Genomic DNA, 17,500 nt, shown 5'->3' with positions numbered 1-17,500 from the left:
GCTGACAGACTTGGGGATGAGCTGATTCGTCCATTTCTGACACTGATTATGCTGCTACCGGGCACCCCAGTCCTGTACTATGGAGACGAAATAGGTAGAGGTGTTTCTTGTTTCTATAACACGCGCTCATTAACAAGAAGTATGCTACATAATTATCACAATCCAGCGCTTTAAACCGGAAGCGATCCGTCATTGCTGAAACACAAAGCGTCTGTTACTCGTATTCGCAGAGATATTTGACTCGCAGAGATGTTTGACTTCCAGAGAGTTCTCGTTTTGTAGCTTGATCATTGAAAACTAAGTAACAGAGCTAAGGAAGCTAAGTGGCAAAAGGAACACGTTCAGAGGTTTTGAAAAAAAAGTATGAGTGTGTTAGGGAGACTTATCTTTCTTCTTATGCATTCATTACAAATGGTATCCAGAAGCAATGTGCAGAATGAACGAAAATGAAATAATAACAATTAAACAAAGAAAAAGAAAAAGAAAAAAGGATAGTAACTTTATAGAAAGTTTAAATTTGAAAAAAATGAATATTCTTGTCAAAAATTAAACGTTCCAATAACTAACCTTTCGTGTTTCTCGATACCGGCACGGTTGGCCTAGTGGTAAGGCGTCCGCCCCGTCATCGGGAGGTCGTGGGTTCGAACCCCGACCAGGTCATACCTAAGACTTTAAAATTGGCAATCTAGTGGCTACTCCGCCTGGCGTCTGGCATTATGGGGTTAGTGCTAGGACTGGTTGGTCCGGTGTCAGAATAATGTGACTGGGTGAGACATGAAGCCTGTGCTGCGACTTCTGTCTTGTGTGTGGCGCACGTTATATGTCAAAGCAGCACCGCCCTGATATGGCCCTTCGTGGTCGGCTGGGCGTTAAAAAACAAACAAACAAACAAACAAACAAACAAGTGTTTCTCGATTCTGGAGTTTGGAACGTTAGCAGTTTATCTGTTTAATCCTTTTTGCAAAATGAACAACTAAAAATATTTCGGTTGTTGTTTTGTCTTTTTCGTTTTTCTTATACCGAAATTCTTATCTTGTCTGTTTCTTTTTTTTTCTTTTTTGGGAATCAGCTTTTTTTTCAATGAGATATTAGGACTTACAAACGGAGATGCTTTATTTAGCGATCTTATAATATCAATAACAGCTCATTATATATTATATTAAGTATACATTATATATCTATGTTATACAAAATATAAAACAGTCAATCAGTTTATTAAATAAATCCCCCCCCCCCCCCAAAAAAAGCTTTTTTTTTTAATTAAAAAAAATTGCCTATTTTATCCACACACACACACAAAATTCTTACATATTTAATTTTTCCTTAATAACTATTTATAATGCCCTCATTAAAACAAAATTCAATTTTTCACACTTTTTTTGTATTAAAATTAACAAAATCAAAGTAGATTAAATAAAAAAATATATAACAATCTGAAATTACTTCGAAATAAATATCAATTTATTTATCTTATAACTTTCAATTTCAGCTTTAAAAAAAAATATATATATATATATTAAAAAAAAAAAAAAAAAAATCAACAATAATAATGATAGTGTCTGTTTGTTCTTTCCAGGCATGAGAGGTATATACGTGGCAAACGACACGGAAGAGGATATGGGTCAGTTTAACCTGAGCATGCGCAGTCCCATGCAGTGGGACAACACGTCACACGCGGGCTTCTGCAAGTGTACCAAGGGAACACCCTGGATGCTGCCTAACACCCAGTACATGACGGTCAACGTGGAGGTAAATAGATTATTGTCATCGAAAATAGCTTTATCATTTTTATTCACCATAATCGTGATCATCATGATCATGATCATGGTGATCATTATCAAAAAACAAGAAAGGTAGGTTGTTGGAACGTTTGTTATTGACGAAACAATACATTCACAGATATATCGACCCAACGGTCTTTTAAGTGCACAGACAAACAATTAATAACGAAAACTTATCTGGCTGATTTTTTCTTCTGCCTGCCACAAAGCCGCAAGCGATTTTTTTTCTCATGGTGGTCATTATCTTCAAACACTCAGTACATAACGGTCAGTGTGGAGGTAGGTATACTACAGAATAAACCCCGTCAACGTAATGTGAACATTTGAGATTCACTCAGTGTGACGGTGAACCTCAATCCTTACACGGGGCTTAATCTGGACATCGCTGTGGAGGTTGTCAGATCATTTTCATCCCAGATACTGTTATCTTCTTTGTTTTTATCGTTGTCGTCGTATTGCTTTTCATCATTGTCGTAAACTTTGTCTTTCTCGTCATCATCTCTGTCGTTGTTGGTATTTTCACCATCACCATCATCATCATCACCATCATCATCAGCAGCAGCAGCATCAGCATCATCATCATCATCATCATCATAGTCATCAAAAGCCCACGCGGCAGAATATGACAGTTAACGTGGAGGTATTCAGATGATGATTGTTTATCACTAACATTACGACGTATGATCCAAACAAAATGATCAAACCGCGATTATACAAGTCTCAGGCCACTGATCATAAAAAGTATTATTCCCCCCTCTGCTTCTTTACCTCTGTAAACTTGTAGGGGTAGTTATTTTTCGATAATGACCCAGCAACCAAACAAATAACGACCCAGCAACAGCCTGAATCCTCGATAGTGCAATGGGTTGAGAAGCTGTTCTGTTTCGGTACTACTTTTTGCGACTGAAAAGTTCCGAACGCTCTAATGTACGAAGTATACATCTCTGGAGCAAACAATACAAACATACCGCATTTAAATTAACAACTACAGGCCTGAACACATGAATCTCCATATAAAATCCATGAGTTCGGTTGTTTTCTGAATCTAGATCAGACGTTCATCACAAGCAATTTCCCAAGGCAAGTAACTCATACTTTGTCCAGCGACAAGAGTAGTTCCCCTTCTTTTCACTCAGTTTCTTCGACAACAGACTGCAATCCGACGGTCAGTTTTCAACAATATTTCATTTAATAAACAGATCACACGCAACCAAATGCACACATCTCATCAATTTAAACAACATAAAGCGGTTTCATACACTATTTTCCCCAGAAAACTTAACTTCATACAGTTTTTAACGTTGGAACACGGGTGCAAAAGTTCGTCTGCTAGTCCCATTTGACGAAAGAACATTATCTTAAATTAACCGATACCAAAACATATACAGAACACACAATATCTGCCTTTGCCGCCACAGCAGAATAACAGCATATCTGTGTACTTGATTTTAGCCCAAAATAGGAAAACTGACAAGAAGTGTTAACAGAATGGAATGATTTGCACGGAACTATACAACCGCGCATTAATCGATCGCCTGCGCAGGTTGACTGGTTGAGAGAATAGGATTCGATCAAACTTTCGCAAAAAAACTCCTCTTTTCTTTGAATAACTGAAGAAAGGAGGAATAAAGAGGTTACACACCTCGTCTCAGTGATTATAAAAAATAATGGTCTCAGTTCGCGGTCATGAAAAAGCTCGCTAAAGCTCGCATTTTTCATGATCCGCTAACTTCGACCATTATTTTTAATAATCACTGAGACTCGGCATGTAACCTCTACTTATTCCCCCCTCTGCTTCTTTACCTCTGTAAACTTGTAGGGGTAGTTATTTTTCGATAATGACCCAGCAACCAAACAAATAACGACCCAGCAACAGCCTGAATCCTCGATAGTGCAATGGGTTGAGAAGTTGTTCTGTTTCGGTAATACTTTTTGCTACTGAAAAGTTCCGAACGCTCTAACGTACGAAGTATACATCTCTGGAGCAAACAATACAAACATACCGCATTTAAATTAACAACTACAGGCCTGAACACTTGAATTTTCAAATAAAATCCATGAGTTCGGTTGTTTTCTGAATCTAGATTTGCCGTGCTCAAATGTTCATCACAAGCAATTTCCCGCAAGGCAAGTAACTCATACTTTGTCTAGCGACAAGAGTAGTTCCCCTTCTTTTCACTCAGTTTCTTCGACAACAGACTGCAATCCGACGGTCAGTTTTCAACAATATTTCATTTAATAAACAGATCACACGCAACCAAATGCACACATCTCATCAATTTAAACAACATAAAGCGGTTTCATACACTATTTTCCCCAGAAAACTGAACTTCATACAGTTTTTAACGTTGGAACACGGGTGCAAAAGTTCGTCTGCTAGTCCCATTTGACGAAAGAACATTATCCTAAGCGATACCAAAACGTATACAGAACACACAATATCTGCCTTTGCCGCCACAGCAGAATAACAGCATATCTGTGTACTTGATTTTAGTCCAAAATAGGAAAACTGACAAGAAGTGTTAACAGAATGGAATGATTTGCACGGAACTATACAACCGCGCATTAATCGATCGCCTGCGCAGGTTGACTGGTTGAGTGAATAGGATTCGATCAAACTTTCGCAAAAAACTCCTCTTTTCTTTGAATAACTGAAGAAAGGAGGAATATAGAGCTTAAACAATGACCACGAGTTGATTACTGGAAAATAAACCACGAGTGGGTATTTGCAGCCGCTTGGTAATTCACGAGTGTGCGGAGCACACGAGTGAATTACCAAGCGGCTGCAAATACCCACGAGTGGTTTATTTTCCAGTAATCAACGAGTTGTCATTGTTTAAGCTATTTATACAACGAACAACACGGGTCGAACATGCAGTCATGCAGACGACATTTTGTAGGCAATTTCATTTCAGCCTAATCACTCAGAGTGTCAAATGCGCGTCATTCAAATAGTCCCTATTCTTTTACTTTATTCTTAGTCTCCGACTCGTCGGCATTATACTTGTCTCGTCTAAATATCGGACCCCATTGCTACGATTAAAACACAATAGCGTTTATATAGCTATTCTGACATTACATTCTGTGTTAAAATCATGTTTTTGTCAGCAGCAAGGACCAGAATGGTCCATGACCATGTCGTTGATTGCAGACGACGGTTCCCTTTCCGCATGAAGCCACGGAAATAACCGAACATTGAAAAACCCACGGACATGTATTACGGAGAAAACTCGGGATAACCGGATGTTTAGCATTACGTCAATATATGCTAGGAATCATATGACGTCATGACGTATCATGCTTGCCTACGTAGATTGTATGTACATGTTCGAAAGTCTGACTGTTGTGAATTCGCGTGGTGAAGACTGCGGTAAATCTGTAGATGATAAGAGAACAAGGATTGTCTCAGAAGAAACGACTAAATGTTTCAGACCGGTAACTTCATTTCAACATTGCACTATATAGGGCCCAATGGACTTTTTATGTGACCAATGTGACAGGAGAGTTTGCTGATTTTGTGTTAAACATTGGAGAGATCGTCTGCTAGAATCAGAGATAGGTCGCTTCAGATTGCAGCTTCTGGAAATGTGCAAGGTTTGTTGCCTGTTAAAGAACTGGATTTTACACGTAATGTATGTCATGTACAGTAAGCAACAACAAAAACACACACAAAGCAAATCTAGCATCGTCTGTCGACTAGTCATACACGTCAGCCATTGTTGTTATAGTCAGGTTTGGTAGGGATTTATAGGGGTTGTTTGGTTCAGATTCTTCCAAAAGCACCATATTTGGCCCAGAGGTCGCCCATGCCATACTGTTTCCATTTTTGCCGACTGCCAAGACGGGCGCCCCATGGGGCCGCCATATTGGCAAAATCCAATATGGCCGCCGTCCGGGTTACATATTGTTCACTGGTAAAAAAACTAAAAGGGCTAGAATCATGAATGATATCACATTTTAGGTTTTTTTGGGGTCGGGGAATTCGATTCAGATGTTATTTCAATGATCTGTGGTCAAAATTCAATATGGCCGCCATCCGGGTTACTTATCGATCACAGGTAAAAAAACTAAAAGTGCTAGAATCATGAATTATACCACATTTTAGAAGTTTTCGGGGTCGGGGAATCCGATTCAGATGTTATTTCAATGATCTGAAGTCAAGTTTACCCCTCATCGACACTGTAAAAGCCAGAAAGTTCAGCCTCATGGCCAAGGACCAAGCCCATGAACAGTCCAACAAAAACCTCCAGACACACGGTGGAGCTGTTGGACTTTATGAGAACCCCGAAGCTCTTACACTGTTTATGCTGGCCGGACCTGACTGCACGCGGGTAGTTGAGGAGTTTGAGGCCGTCAATGACCCACCATTGCCATCCACCGCTCACCACGAGGAAGGACACAGCTTGCAGTTAAAGTTTCAAAAGGATGTACAAGCGTTCATCAAGGTGGTAGAGCAGCTGGGCAATCCTTTCCTTGTTACAAGTCATGAGCTCATAGCACTCGATACACACAATGTCATGGAACAAGCCGTTACTGATTCTCTATCTCAAATCGGTGAAACTGGCCAAACCCTGCATGCAGCATATGTCATGGACAGATTGGAAAAGGCTTCAGTATCAGTAACTGATTCAATCAAGCGGAATAACATGCTAACCTTCGCCAACCGACCTGACCCCAATAAGAAAAAAGGTACAAAGGACAGCGGCGTCCAGAGGCAGAACATGATGTTAATCACACAACTTTTTCTCTCACTCCAGTCACGTCCCGATGCCGACATGACAGACTTCTTTCGGTTCGAAAATCAGAGAGAGCCACCGAGCCTGGCGGATCGAGGGTTGCTGCGATCAGGGACAAAATCAGACATTCTTAAGTGCCTCAATGCACCCACTGGCCGCGCAGATGCTGCCAAACAAGCCACAATCGTGGTGTTGGACATGGCAGCTGTTATCCACATGGTGCGACCCACAACAGCAAATACATTCAGCGAGTATGTGTCACTCCACATTGTACCATATCTGGAGGCCCAAATCACAAGCAGTACCCAACGCATTGACGCCATATGGGATAATTACCCAGAGGAAAATAACCTCAAAGCGCTCACACAGCAACGACGTGGAAATGGCCCACGTACAAGAGTCGGTGATGGCAGTACTCCAATCCCGAAGCGTGACTGGAACAGCGGATTCCTGAAAAATGAGGAAAACAAAAAGGAGCTGTTCTCTTTCATCACCACACAGATCTCCAAGGCTGACATGGACGGAAAGCTGCTCCTGAGTACCCGCTTCGAGACCGTGCTCTCCAACAAGTATTGTGACCTCACAACACTTCAGCCGTGCAACCATTCCGAGGCGGACACCAGGATCCTCCTGCATCTGGCACATGCAGCAAAGCAGGGTCATACAACAGCCTTTGTTCGCACTGTGGACAGCGATGTCGTAGTTTTGACAATGGTTCTTCGAGTCCCTGGGCCTATCAGAGCTCTGGGTGGGCTTCGGTACTGGTAAAAACTACCGTGACATACCAGTCCATACAATCTACTCTGACCTTGGCCCGTCAAAATCCTTGGCACTACCCCTCTTTCACAGCTTAACGGGGTGCGACACGACTTCACAATTTCTTGGATGTGGCAAGAAGACAGCATGGGCAGCATGGACAAGCATACCGGATCTCACCGACACACTAGTGGCTCTCCCGCATGACCCTGACCTCTTCAGTCTTGAGTCTGTGCATATGCAGCGCCTCGAACGCTTTGTCATAGTCATGTACAGCAAGGGGTGCAGTGCAGCTGATGTCAACACGGCCAGATATCAACTCTTCTCCACTGGATGCAAACTGCTGGAAAAGCTTCCACCTACCCAAGCCGCACTGTTCCAGCATGTAAAGCGAGCGCTACTACAGGCGAGTTTCTACTGGGGCCAGGCCACCTCAATCCAGCAGGAAATTCCTGACTTCAGTGAGTGGGGCTGGCACAAAGATGGCACCAATACCTGGCAACCACTATGGACCACTCTAAGCGACGCTTCATTGGCATGTGCCATTCTCTTGCAATGTGGCTGCCTCAAGGCATGCACGGGAAGCTGCAAATGCAACCGCGCCGGTGTCCGATGCACGGTCCTCTGCAAATGCGAAGGCGGGTGTGTTAATAACGGTGGTGATGACCAGTAGGACTTGTTACTGGAATCATAGAGTGCAAATGCAACAGCGTTAGTGTCCGATGCACGGTCCTCTGAAAATGTGACGGTCCTCTAGCACTGCAAATGCAAAGGCGGGTGTGTTAATAACGGTGGTGATGACCAGTAGGACTTGCTGGAATCATAGAGTGCCAGCCAGAACATATGCATAGTAATAATAATCCTGTATTGAATGCACACAGCGGCAAAAAGTGTCTTGCCACTACAGATGTCTCCGAATTATTTGAATTAAAATTGTTCCTGAATAATCATTGATTTTTTGGTATAATTAGAGGTGTTTGGGATATTTTGGTTCAGATTCTTCCAATAGCACCTTTTTGTGACCTTGAAGGGTAAACTTGACTTCAGATCATTGAAATAACGTCTGAATCGGATTCCCCGACCCCGGAAACCTCTAAAATGTGGTATCAATCATGATTCTAGCACTTTTATTTTTTTTACCTGTGATCGATATGTAACCCGGATGGCGGCCATATTGGATTTTGACCTCAGATCATTGAAATAACATCTGAATCGGATTCCCTGACCCCAAAAAACCCTAAAATGTGATATCATTTATGATTCTAGCATTTTTAGTTTTTTTTACCTGTGATCAATATGTAACCCGGACGGCGGCCATATTGGATTTTGCCAATATGGCGTCCCCATGGGGCGTCCGTCTTGGCAGTCGGCAAAAATGGAAACAGTATGGCATGGGCGACCTCTGGGCCAAATATGGTGCTTTTGGAAGAATCTGAACCAAAATATCCCTACCTACCCTGACTATTACAGTTTTGAGTCAACATTGTACGTATTCTTCCGCAACAGGGTCCAATCGTCTGGGTTTCAAATGTTCTAAAAATAAATTCTAGTGTTGATTATTTTTTAACCCTCTTTATTCTTACTTCGAATAATCCACGTGTGATTTTTGGGTTTAATCAAAGTAGTTCGTTCTAGTTTCTCACTTGTCTAAAAATAATCAACTAGATTTAATCCACCCCTCGGTTGCATTGCAGGAGTTGTATAAAAAGAGGTTACAAACCTCGTCTCAGTGATTATAAAAAAATAATGGTCTCAGTTCGCGGTCATGAAAAAGCACGCTAAAGCTCGCATTTTTCATGATCCGCGGACTTCGACCATTATTTTTAAGAATCACTGAGACTCGGCGTGTAACCTCTACAGATATCACTTGAAAGGCCAACCATTTAAGGCGAAGTGCGCCACTGAAATTTAGAGTGATTGGACTTACACAGCCATTTTGAGTTGTTAGCAGTTTTGCACCTTTCAATCTGTCTACTTTCATGACATGCATATGATTACACTATACAAATTCATCAAAGTCTCTAAAAATATATTTCATTGCACCAACCCGTCGAATTTTTCTGTCTTTTCATTCACTCTTCCGATAAAAATTACGATTTTCAACCCTTGACAACAGACATTTCTGCTCGCCCAACGCGGAAACGTCGTATACCGTTTGAACAGCAGTTCTCTCCCCTGTGTCATTCGGCGGTTATTTTCGGTTAAATATGGATTCTCCTGGGGAAACCCCCCTATTTTCCAAACAAGCAAACCACAGACACTTTCCATATAAGGGGGTATGACGTAAATACCTGGCCACGATTGGTCAGATAGGCTCGCGTGGCTTTTCGCGTTCTAAAGGTCGTCTGCTCACCACGTTTAGTTTTCGACTGAGTTTGCTTAGAAAAATGGCTCGTGTGAAAAGATTAACGCTCCGAAAAACACATAATGAAGGCAAGCGTACAAGAAGACAACAACTGAAGAGTTGCAGAGACAAGAGAACAACTAAAACACAATCGGTGACAAAGCGCACAAAATCTGGATCGACCGCTGTGGCATGCAGATCAAATTCTGCGTCAGGACTGAGAGTGTGTTCTTGCCTGTTTGACGCGAACACAATTCAAGACGAACACATAGGCCTACACAGCAGCCACCGCGTCAAAAGCGACAGGTCCAGAGGCTTCCCAAACAAGGAGATGTTTTGTTGATTTGGAAACCTTTAATGGTATTGACTTGTAAACAAACTTTGTTGTCCGCAATGTAGGCCTAAACAGCCAACGCTGTCACCATGCCCAGACTCAAAACAGGGACACGGCCTTGCAGTGTACGCGCATGTCTCTTGTTCAACGTGTGAGGAAGTTGTTCCAGGTACCGCTGGATACCTTGCTTCCAAAGAAAGCGGTCAAACGGATTATGGTCTCATCAGGCAAGCCGTTTATTCGTCCTTGGTATGTGGGCTAGGTGCTCAACAATTTAACAAATTTTGTGAAAGTTTAGATTTGGCAGGCATGCATCACAAAACCTTCCAGAAGAAAGCTGATAAACTCTATCAACGACTTGATGTAGATCTACTGGAGGAGAAAGTATTCAGTGAGGCGTTCTTGACATCAGTGTAAGCTACGACGGATCATGGCTGACCATGGGGCACTCGTCCCACATTGGAATAGGGTGTGTTGTAGTCTAGACGTGCTGACTGGAATTTGCTTAGACGCTCATGTTATGTGCAACTACTGTCATGTTTGCCAGACAACTGGAAACAAACTTCTCCAGGAGAAACCCCTGGAGTATGCTGCCTGGCTGGTAAAACAACTGGACATCTGTGACAAGAATTTTGCAGGTGAGTGCGTAGATCTAAACAGTATGTGTGCGTTTGTGAAGACGGTTGTTGAAATGGGATGATAGTGTGTTGTGTTTGAATTTTACATAGATCTGTAAGTGTTTGTGAATATGTGTGTCAGTGTTTTTGTGTGCGCTGTCTATGTGTACCGTACGTGTACGTGTGTGTGTGTTTGTGCCTGTTTGTGTATTTGTGTGTGTTTGGGTACTAATCCATGCATATTAACACATGTACTGAACAAAAAACAATGATAGCGTCTATGTTAGTAGATCTGTGGCTGATTGCCTTGTGTGTGTGTGTGTGTGTGTGTGTGTGTGTGTGTGTGTGTGTGTGTGTGTGTGTGTGTGTGTGTTTGTGCGCCAAGTTAGTAGATCTGTGGCTGATTGCCTTGTGTGTGTGTGTGTGTGTGTGTGTGTGTGTTTGTGCATGCATGTGTGTGTGTGTGTGTGAGTGTGTGTGTGTGTGTGTTTGGGTATTGATCCATATCCATGCATAGTAATACATGTACTGAACAAAAACAATAATAGCGTCTATGTTGGTAGATATGTGGCTGATTGCCTTGTGTGCATGTGTGTGTGTGTGTGTGTGTGTGTGCCGACCTCCTTATGTTGACTTTGTTGAGTGTTTTCACCCGCGTTAAGATGACATCTCGGCGGGGATATAGCTCAGTTGGTAGCGCGCTGGATTTGTATTCAGTTGGCCGCTGTCAGCGTGAGTTCGATCCCAGGTTCGGCGGAAATTTATTTCACAGAGTCAACTTTGTGTGCAGACTCTCTTCGGTGTCCGAACCTCCCCCCGTGTACACTACATTGGGTGTGCACGTTAAAGATCCCACGATTGACAAAAGGGTCTTTCCTGGCAAAATTGCTTAGGCACAGTTAATAATTGTCTACCTATACCCGTGTGACTTGGAATAATAAGCCGTGAAAGGTAAATATGCGCCGAAATGGCTGCAATCTACTGGCCGTATAAAATTTCATCTCACACGGCATCACTGCAGAGCGCCTAGAACTGTACCCACGGAATATGCGCGATATAAGACTCATTGATTGATTGATTGATTGATTGATCTCTCATTATGATGACGTCATCTTAGTGCAAGTGCCTTTGTAGTGCACGTGCACTACAACGGCACTTGGGTTCAAGTGCAGTTGTAGTGCGAGTACTCGCTCCGGCATCGAAGAATTTTCCACTAAAAATGCACAAAATGTGACCTATTTCGTCGCCTATAGAGCACGGAAAGAGTGTCATTTCAATTGTGTGATAACACTCTTTCCGTGAAATTTTAAGAAAAAAGTCAACTTAAGGGTCTCAAAACATGTATCTGTGTGTGTGTGTGTGTGTGTGTGTGTGTGTGTGTGTGTGTGTGTGTGTGTGTGTGTGTGTGTGTGTGTGAGTGTGTGTTTGTGCGTGCGTGTGTGTGTGTGTGTGTTTGGGTATTGATCCATGCATAATAAGGCCAAAAAAAAAAATTGTCTGTTTCTGGTCACCCGACCGACCCTAAATTTCGGCGCCGACCCTAAACTTTTTTTCCCTTTTTTTTGGTGGTAAAGGACAGGGTGAGAAAATGAACAACAAAAACGTGTGAAAACGAAAGTCCGCTGACGATTTGTAAATGTGTTGAGTGTCTTGTCTCTATGTATATTGAATCCAGTCTCTTAGCGCGATTTTTAAAGTTAGTTTTATTGGTCTACATTTGGAAAAAAAAAAAATCCCAACCTACCGACCCTATTTTTTTTTTAGCCATGTTACCAGAAACAGACAATATTTTTGTTTTTGCCTAATACATGTACTGTCTGAACAAAAACAATAATAGCGTCTATGTTGGTAGATATGTGGCTGATTGCCTTGTGTGTGTGTGTGTGTGTGTGTGTGTGTGTGTGTGTGTGTGTGTGTGTGTGTGTGTGTGTGTTTGTGCATGTATGTGCGTGTGTGTTTGGGTATTGTTCCATGCATAGTAATACATGTACTGAACAAAAGCAATAATAGCGTCTATGTTGGTAGATATGTGGCTGATTGCCTTGTGTGTGTGTGTGTGTGTGCGTGTGTGTGTGTGTGTGTGTGTGTGTGTGTGTGTGTGTGTGTGTGTGTGTTTGTGTGTGTTTGCTTATTCAGTGGCTGACTTTGACTGAAACGTTGGTTTTATTTTTAGGTTCCAGTGGCATCATGGAAGTCGAGGCGGCTCGTGTTCTGTGGGGCAGGTCAGTGTCGCAGCACAATCTGCGATACACAGTTATCCTGTCAGACGGTGACACAAAAACCTTCCAGGAACTTTCCAAAATAAAGCTTTATGGAGATCAAGTAACCATCAAAAAAGAAGAGTACATCAATCACGTTTCCAAGCGTCTTGGGACAGCGCTTCGCAACCTGGTGACAGACTGCCGCAAAAAAGGAATCACTTTGGGAGGGCGAGGGTATGGTCAGCTGACTCTGAATACAATCAAGAAGTTGACGATATATTACAATCGGGCAATTAGGTGGGGGGGGGGGGGAGTAAGACAGTTGCAGACATGAAACGGGCAGTGATGGCATCTCTGCGTCACGGCTACTTAACAGATGACAAGCCACAGCATGACTTGTGCCCCCATGGTGCCGCGTCATGGTGCTTCTACCAGGCCGCAGAACAAGCCCCCAGGACCACACGCAAAACTCGTCCATACACCTCTCAACTTCAAGAAGCTGAACCCTCCTCTAGAACCAGTTTACGGAAGATCAACTGCTTCAGAGATGTGTGTCAGGAAAAACCCAAAACTCTAATGAGTGTCTCCACAGCAGCGTTTGGGTTCGCTGCCCCAAGGACAAATTTGCATGCAAAAATCGCGTACGGTTTGCAGTCGTCACAGGGGCTAGGGAATTCAATTTTGGACCAGCGGCTGCTCTCAACACTGCACAGTTCTACGGCTTTACAACAGGCTGTAACATGAACAGATTAAACAAGGTTACGGAGTGTAAGAGGGTTCTTGGCAGCCTCAGGTTCAAGAAAGATCAGCTAAACAAGAGACGCGACACTGTGCGTGCAGCTAAACTCAAAAGACAGGATGAGCTCATCAGACTAGAAGGGGGTGCAGCATATGCTGCTGGGCAGTTTTGGGTAAGCCTGTAGTTACCAGGTGTCTGTGAAAAGTACCTGAACTATGTTAACATTGATTTGGGGTGAATAAAAGAGCTTTGAAATGTTCTCGGCCTTGTTTCTCTGTTCAGCGTTTTTGCATGACCTGCTTTCTAGGAAACTATTTTTCTTCAATCCATCTGTTCAGAATGCAATGAAACTTAAGGGACATGCTTATCAGAGGACAACCTGTGGAATGACAACAGGAATTTTCTTTAAATTAATAAATAACTGTTCAGGCGGGTCATATTTACTAAAATTGTGCTGAAAAACATGATAATTCATCTAAAAACAATATTTTATTAGAACTATACATCCTAGAAAAAATCCCTGTTGTCATTCCACAACTATGGACTCCTACATCCTACATGCAAAAAATCACATTCTTATGATTGAAGGGGAAGCTAAAAAACGTGTTCCTAGCAACCCATTTTGGCAGTTGGAGATTGTCGTTTCCATGGTAACGGACAGTGACGGTACTGAAAACGTTATCCGTTTTGAAATCGTATATGCCTTACCACTTCATAAGTATATAAAATTAGCCTATGGTAGAAGTAAATACAAATTTAGATTTTAGTGGCTCCCTTTGCCTTAACTAGTATACCCCTGAGAAATGACGTAATTTGGTTACTACGTCATAAATGACGAGGTTTTAAAATACGTCACTTTAGAGTTGTGCTTCAAAACGGGGTCTTTTGTTAAGCGCCATGAAAATCTTGACTTCTTTGAAAGAGTGTAGCTGGATGATGGTACAAAGAAAATGTCTACAAAGCTGAAGAACGTTACATGAATCAAAGTTGTTCCACATTCTACAATCTGACAAACGAAAAGGGAAATCGAAACAAGGCAAAAGGGGAATAACTCTGACAAGCCGAAAAAACGTCAGACGAGCGCTTCAAACGAGAATAATGTAGGTGCTGTGCCAAAATGTAAGAACTAAGATTATGAAAGAACTGTTCATTATTGTCATCGTTATAATCGTCATTATTGTCATTTTTGTCCTACTTCTAACACCATCTCGATTCATTCACGATAAATGAAAAAGAATGTTGTGGGCTTCTTCCAGCTCTCACATGGTGGTTGCATAATGTCCGATACAGCATATCAAGTGCACATGATCAATATCGTCATTGTTGTCACCATTATCGCTGCCGTCGTTGTCACTGTCGTCGTTATCGGCATAATCATCATCGTCTTCGTCATCAGTGTTGTCATCGACATTGTCGTCATTGTCATCATCATAGTTATTGCCATCGTGGTGGGTTACCAGACAAGTTGTCATAATACAGCATATTTCCAGAGTATCCCAACGAAATTTTTGTTTTAAATTGAAAATTAAAAACACTTATGCTGGAGCAAAGAAAATACTTGACACGTCCAGAGGAAATAACAATTGTTAAAAGTAAATAAGTTGACAAGTTAATACGTACCATTTTGGAGGTATGCAGCCTGATCGGAAAATAAAAGCCCGTTTTTTTTTACTGACAGCGCAGAGCTAAGCTGTCCCTACCTTTGTTTACTATATATGACAAAGGAACATAAATCTTCACACTTGTTTTTAACTTCTGCATATGTAATGTCCACAGAGCCAGAGAGCCGATTCGCGTTCTGTCTTTCAACTGTTCACCAATCTGACGTCACTCAGGACCGACTACTCTTCCTTCCACTTCGGGGACTACAACGAGGCTGTGGTGGACGATGACGTCTTCTCCTTCGTCAGAGACTTCGACGGACAAAAAGGGTACGGAGGCAGACTATTTCCTCATGATGAAGATTCCATTGGCCTAAAACTGAGTAATAAAGGTGACAACACACCTCAGTAGCTTAAAGGGACAGTCCTTTTCATGTGAACGATTCGGCTCCCCTCTCAGATCTAATCATCTGTGCAGGCTTTTACATGGCAGGGGCGGATCTGGGGGTGCAATGGGTGCAATTGCACCCCCCCCCCCCCAGCGGGACAAAAAAAAAAAAAAAAAAAGAAGAAAAAAAAAAGAAGAAAAATGTATCACCTGAAAATAGCACTTTACACGCTCAGATTGCACAATTTTGCTTCCTTTTTAAAAAAAAATTCCGGGGGGGGGGGGCATGCCCCCGGACCCCCCTAGCATGCTCGGCGCTTCGCGCCATCGGTTCGGCGCTTCGCGCCTTCGCTGATAAGATACAAAAAAAAATAAAAAGAACTTTGCACCCCCCCTTTCAAAACCCAGATCCGCCCCTGCATGGAATCGGGATAATGACATCCATCAATTTGAACACACTCAAAATGAACTGCCTAGCTAAGGCCAAAAAAAAAATAGTCTGTTTACGGTATCCCGACCGACCCTATTTTTTCGCGCGACCCTAGACTTTTTTTTTGGCATTTGGGAAAAAAAAAGAAAAAAAAAGTCTTTGTTTTTTGGCAAAATAACTTAAAAATATGGTTTTTGGGGAAAAAAAAGAGAAAAAAATCCCGACCTACCGACCCTATTTTTTTGCCTATGTTACCGTAAACAGACTTTTTTTGGGGGGCCTAATGCTTGCTGTGCAGGGTGGGGATGTTTTGATGATTTAATTCTTTAACTGACACTAGTGACATGCAATTAGAACAATGAATGCATGGCCTTGCAAGTTCACACATTGTTCAGCTAATCACAAACTTTAGTGAGAGCAACGTCCATGAGATTTTCTGGATCATATGATTTGTAGAAATGCAATGCATCATGCCCACACTAAAGGAGTTAAGGGGACTAACTATGTGAATGCCGTTCGTGAATGTCACCTACTGAGTTGTGTCCCTTTCGCCCATCGTCATATTGCAGTTCTTGTACTTTGTGTTGTCGTCCTCGTCGTCGTTATCATCATCTTCGTTATTCTTTTTGTTGTTGCTGTTGTTGTATTAGCCCTTGTTGTTGTTGTTGTTGTTGTTGTTCTTTTTCTTTTCGAAGAAAGATAAACCGCAGTCAATGTGTACAGACAAAACACCCATTTAGGTTACTCTAACCGACACCAATAATCTTGTTGGATGTGTTTCAGGTTTCTAGTTGCCCTGAATTTTGCCAACACGAGTGCCACAAGAAGTTACCATGGAACGTATTACACAATCCCCAGCGAGGCTACTGTCGCACTACGAACAGGAAGTGACGTACCATACACGAAGGGAGATAAGGTGTCCACTTCCGGAGTATACCTTGGACCGCACCAAGGAGTAGTCTTATCTTGGGACTACGTCGCGAAAGAACTTTGAGAGCGTTTGAGAGAGGGAATGTTGTAAATAGTGTATCATTATAGTAATGTACAGTTTTAAGGCATATTTGGAGAAAAAAACTTGTATAAAACACACAAGATGAATATATTGGACTTGTTGTTGTTGTTGTTGTTGTTGTTGTTGTTCTTCTTCTTCTTCTTCTTCTTCTGCGTCCTGTTGTTATTGCTGCTGCTGCTGCTGCTGTCGTTGTTGTTGTAGTTGTAGTTGTCAAACAACGCGTCCATCGTCGTTGCTGATGTTTTTCTTGAATACCACGCGAATGATTTCCCTTAGCATTTTACAAATAGTTATTTGCAGAGTGGAGTTTTCTTTTTTTTGTGTGTATTATTTTCTGAGATCGCTACTATAGTGTCCCTTACGAAATTAATTAATAACAGCACTCTGATGAGAGAGCACCGTGGCTATTACATGTTTACACGGGAATGACTGTGTCTTTAAAGGTGTCAAACAATAAAGAGGTAGGATGATGGTTGCCATGTTATATTTTTGAGCAACAAGAAATCGAAAGTAGTCCGGCCTCGCTGACACCTACCCAGTTATGAATTAGATACAGTATAG

The 17,500-nt window shown here is 42.1% G+C and overlaps 1 protein-coding gene across 1 annotated transcript in view; it reads left to right on the top strand.

Moving 5' to 3' along the window:
• The window catches only part of LOC138947188 (alpha-glucosidase-like), a 52,490-nt gene extending 35,465 nt beyond the window's left edge, over window positions 1-17,025 (top strand). Inside the window, exons 11-14 of the mRNA XM_070318623.1 lie at window positions 1-94; window positions 1,577-1,749; window positions 15,285-15,439; window positions 16,711-17,025. The exon at window positions 1-94 is cut by the window's left edge and continues 27 nt beyond it. Coding sequence (XP_070174724.1) covers window positions 1-94; window positions 1,577-1,749; window positions 15,285-15,439; window positions 16,711-16,921 — 633 coding nt within the window. The 3' untranslated portion in view covers window positions 16,922-17,025. The remainder of the gene's footprint in view (window positions 95-1,576; window positions 1,750-15,284; window positions 15,440-16,710) is intronic.
• The last annotated feature ends 475 nt before the right edge of the window (window positions 17,026-17,500 follow it).

Source organism: Littorina saxatilis, linkage group LG14, assembly GCF_037325665.1.
Source record: "Littorina saxatilis isolate snail1 linkage group LG14, US_GU_Lsax_2.0, whole genome shotgun sequence".
NCBI lineage: Eukaryota > Metazoa > Mollusca > Gastropoda > Littorinimorpha > Littorinidae > Littorina > Littorina saxatilis.
Note: the sequence above shows the minus strand (reverse complement) of the source record. Positions and strands in the feature narration are given on the sequence as shown.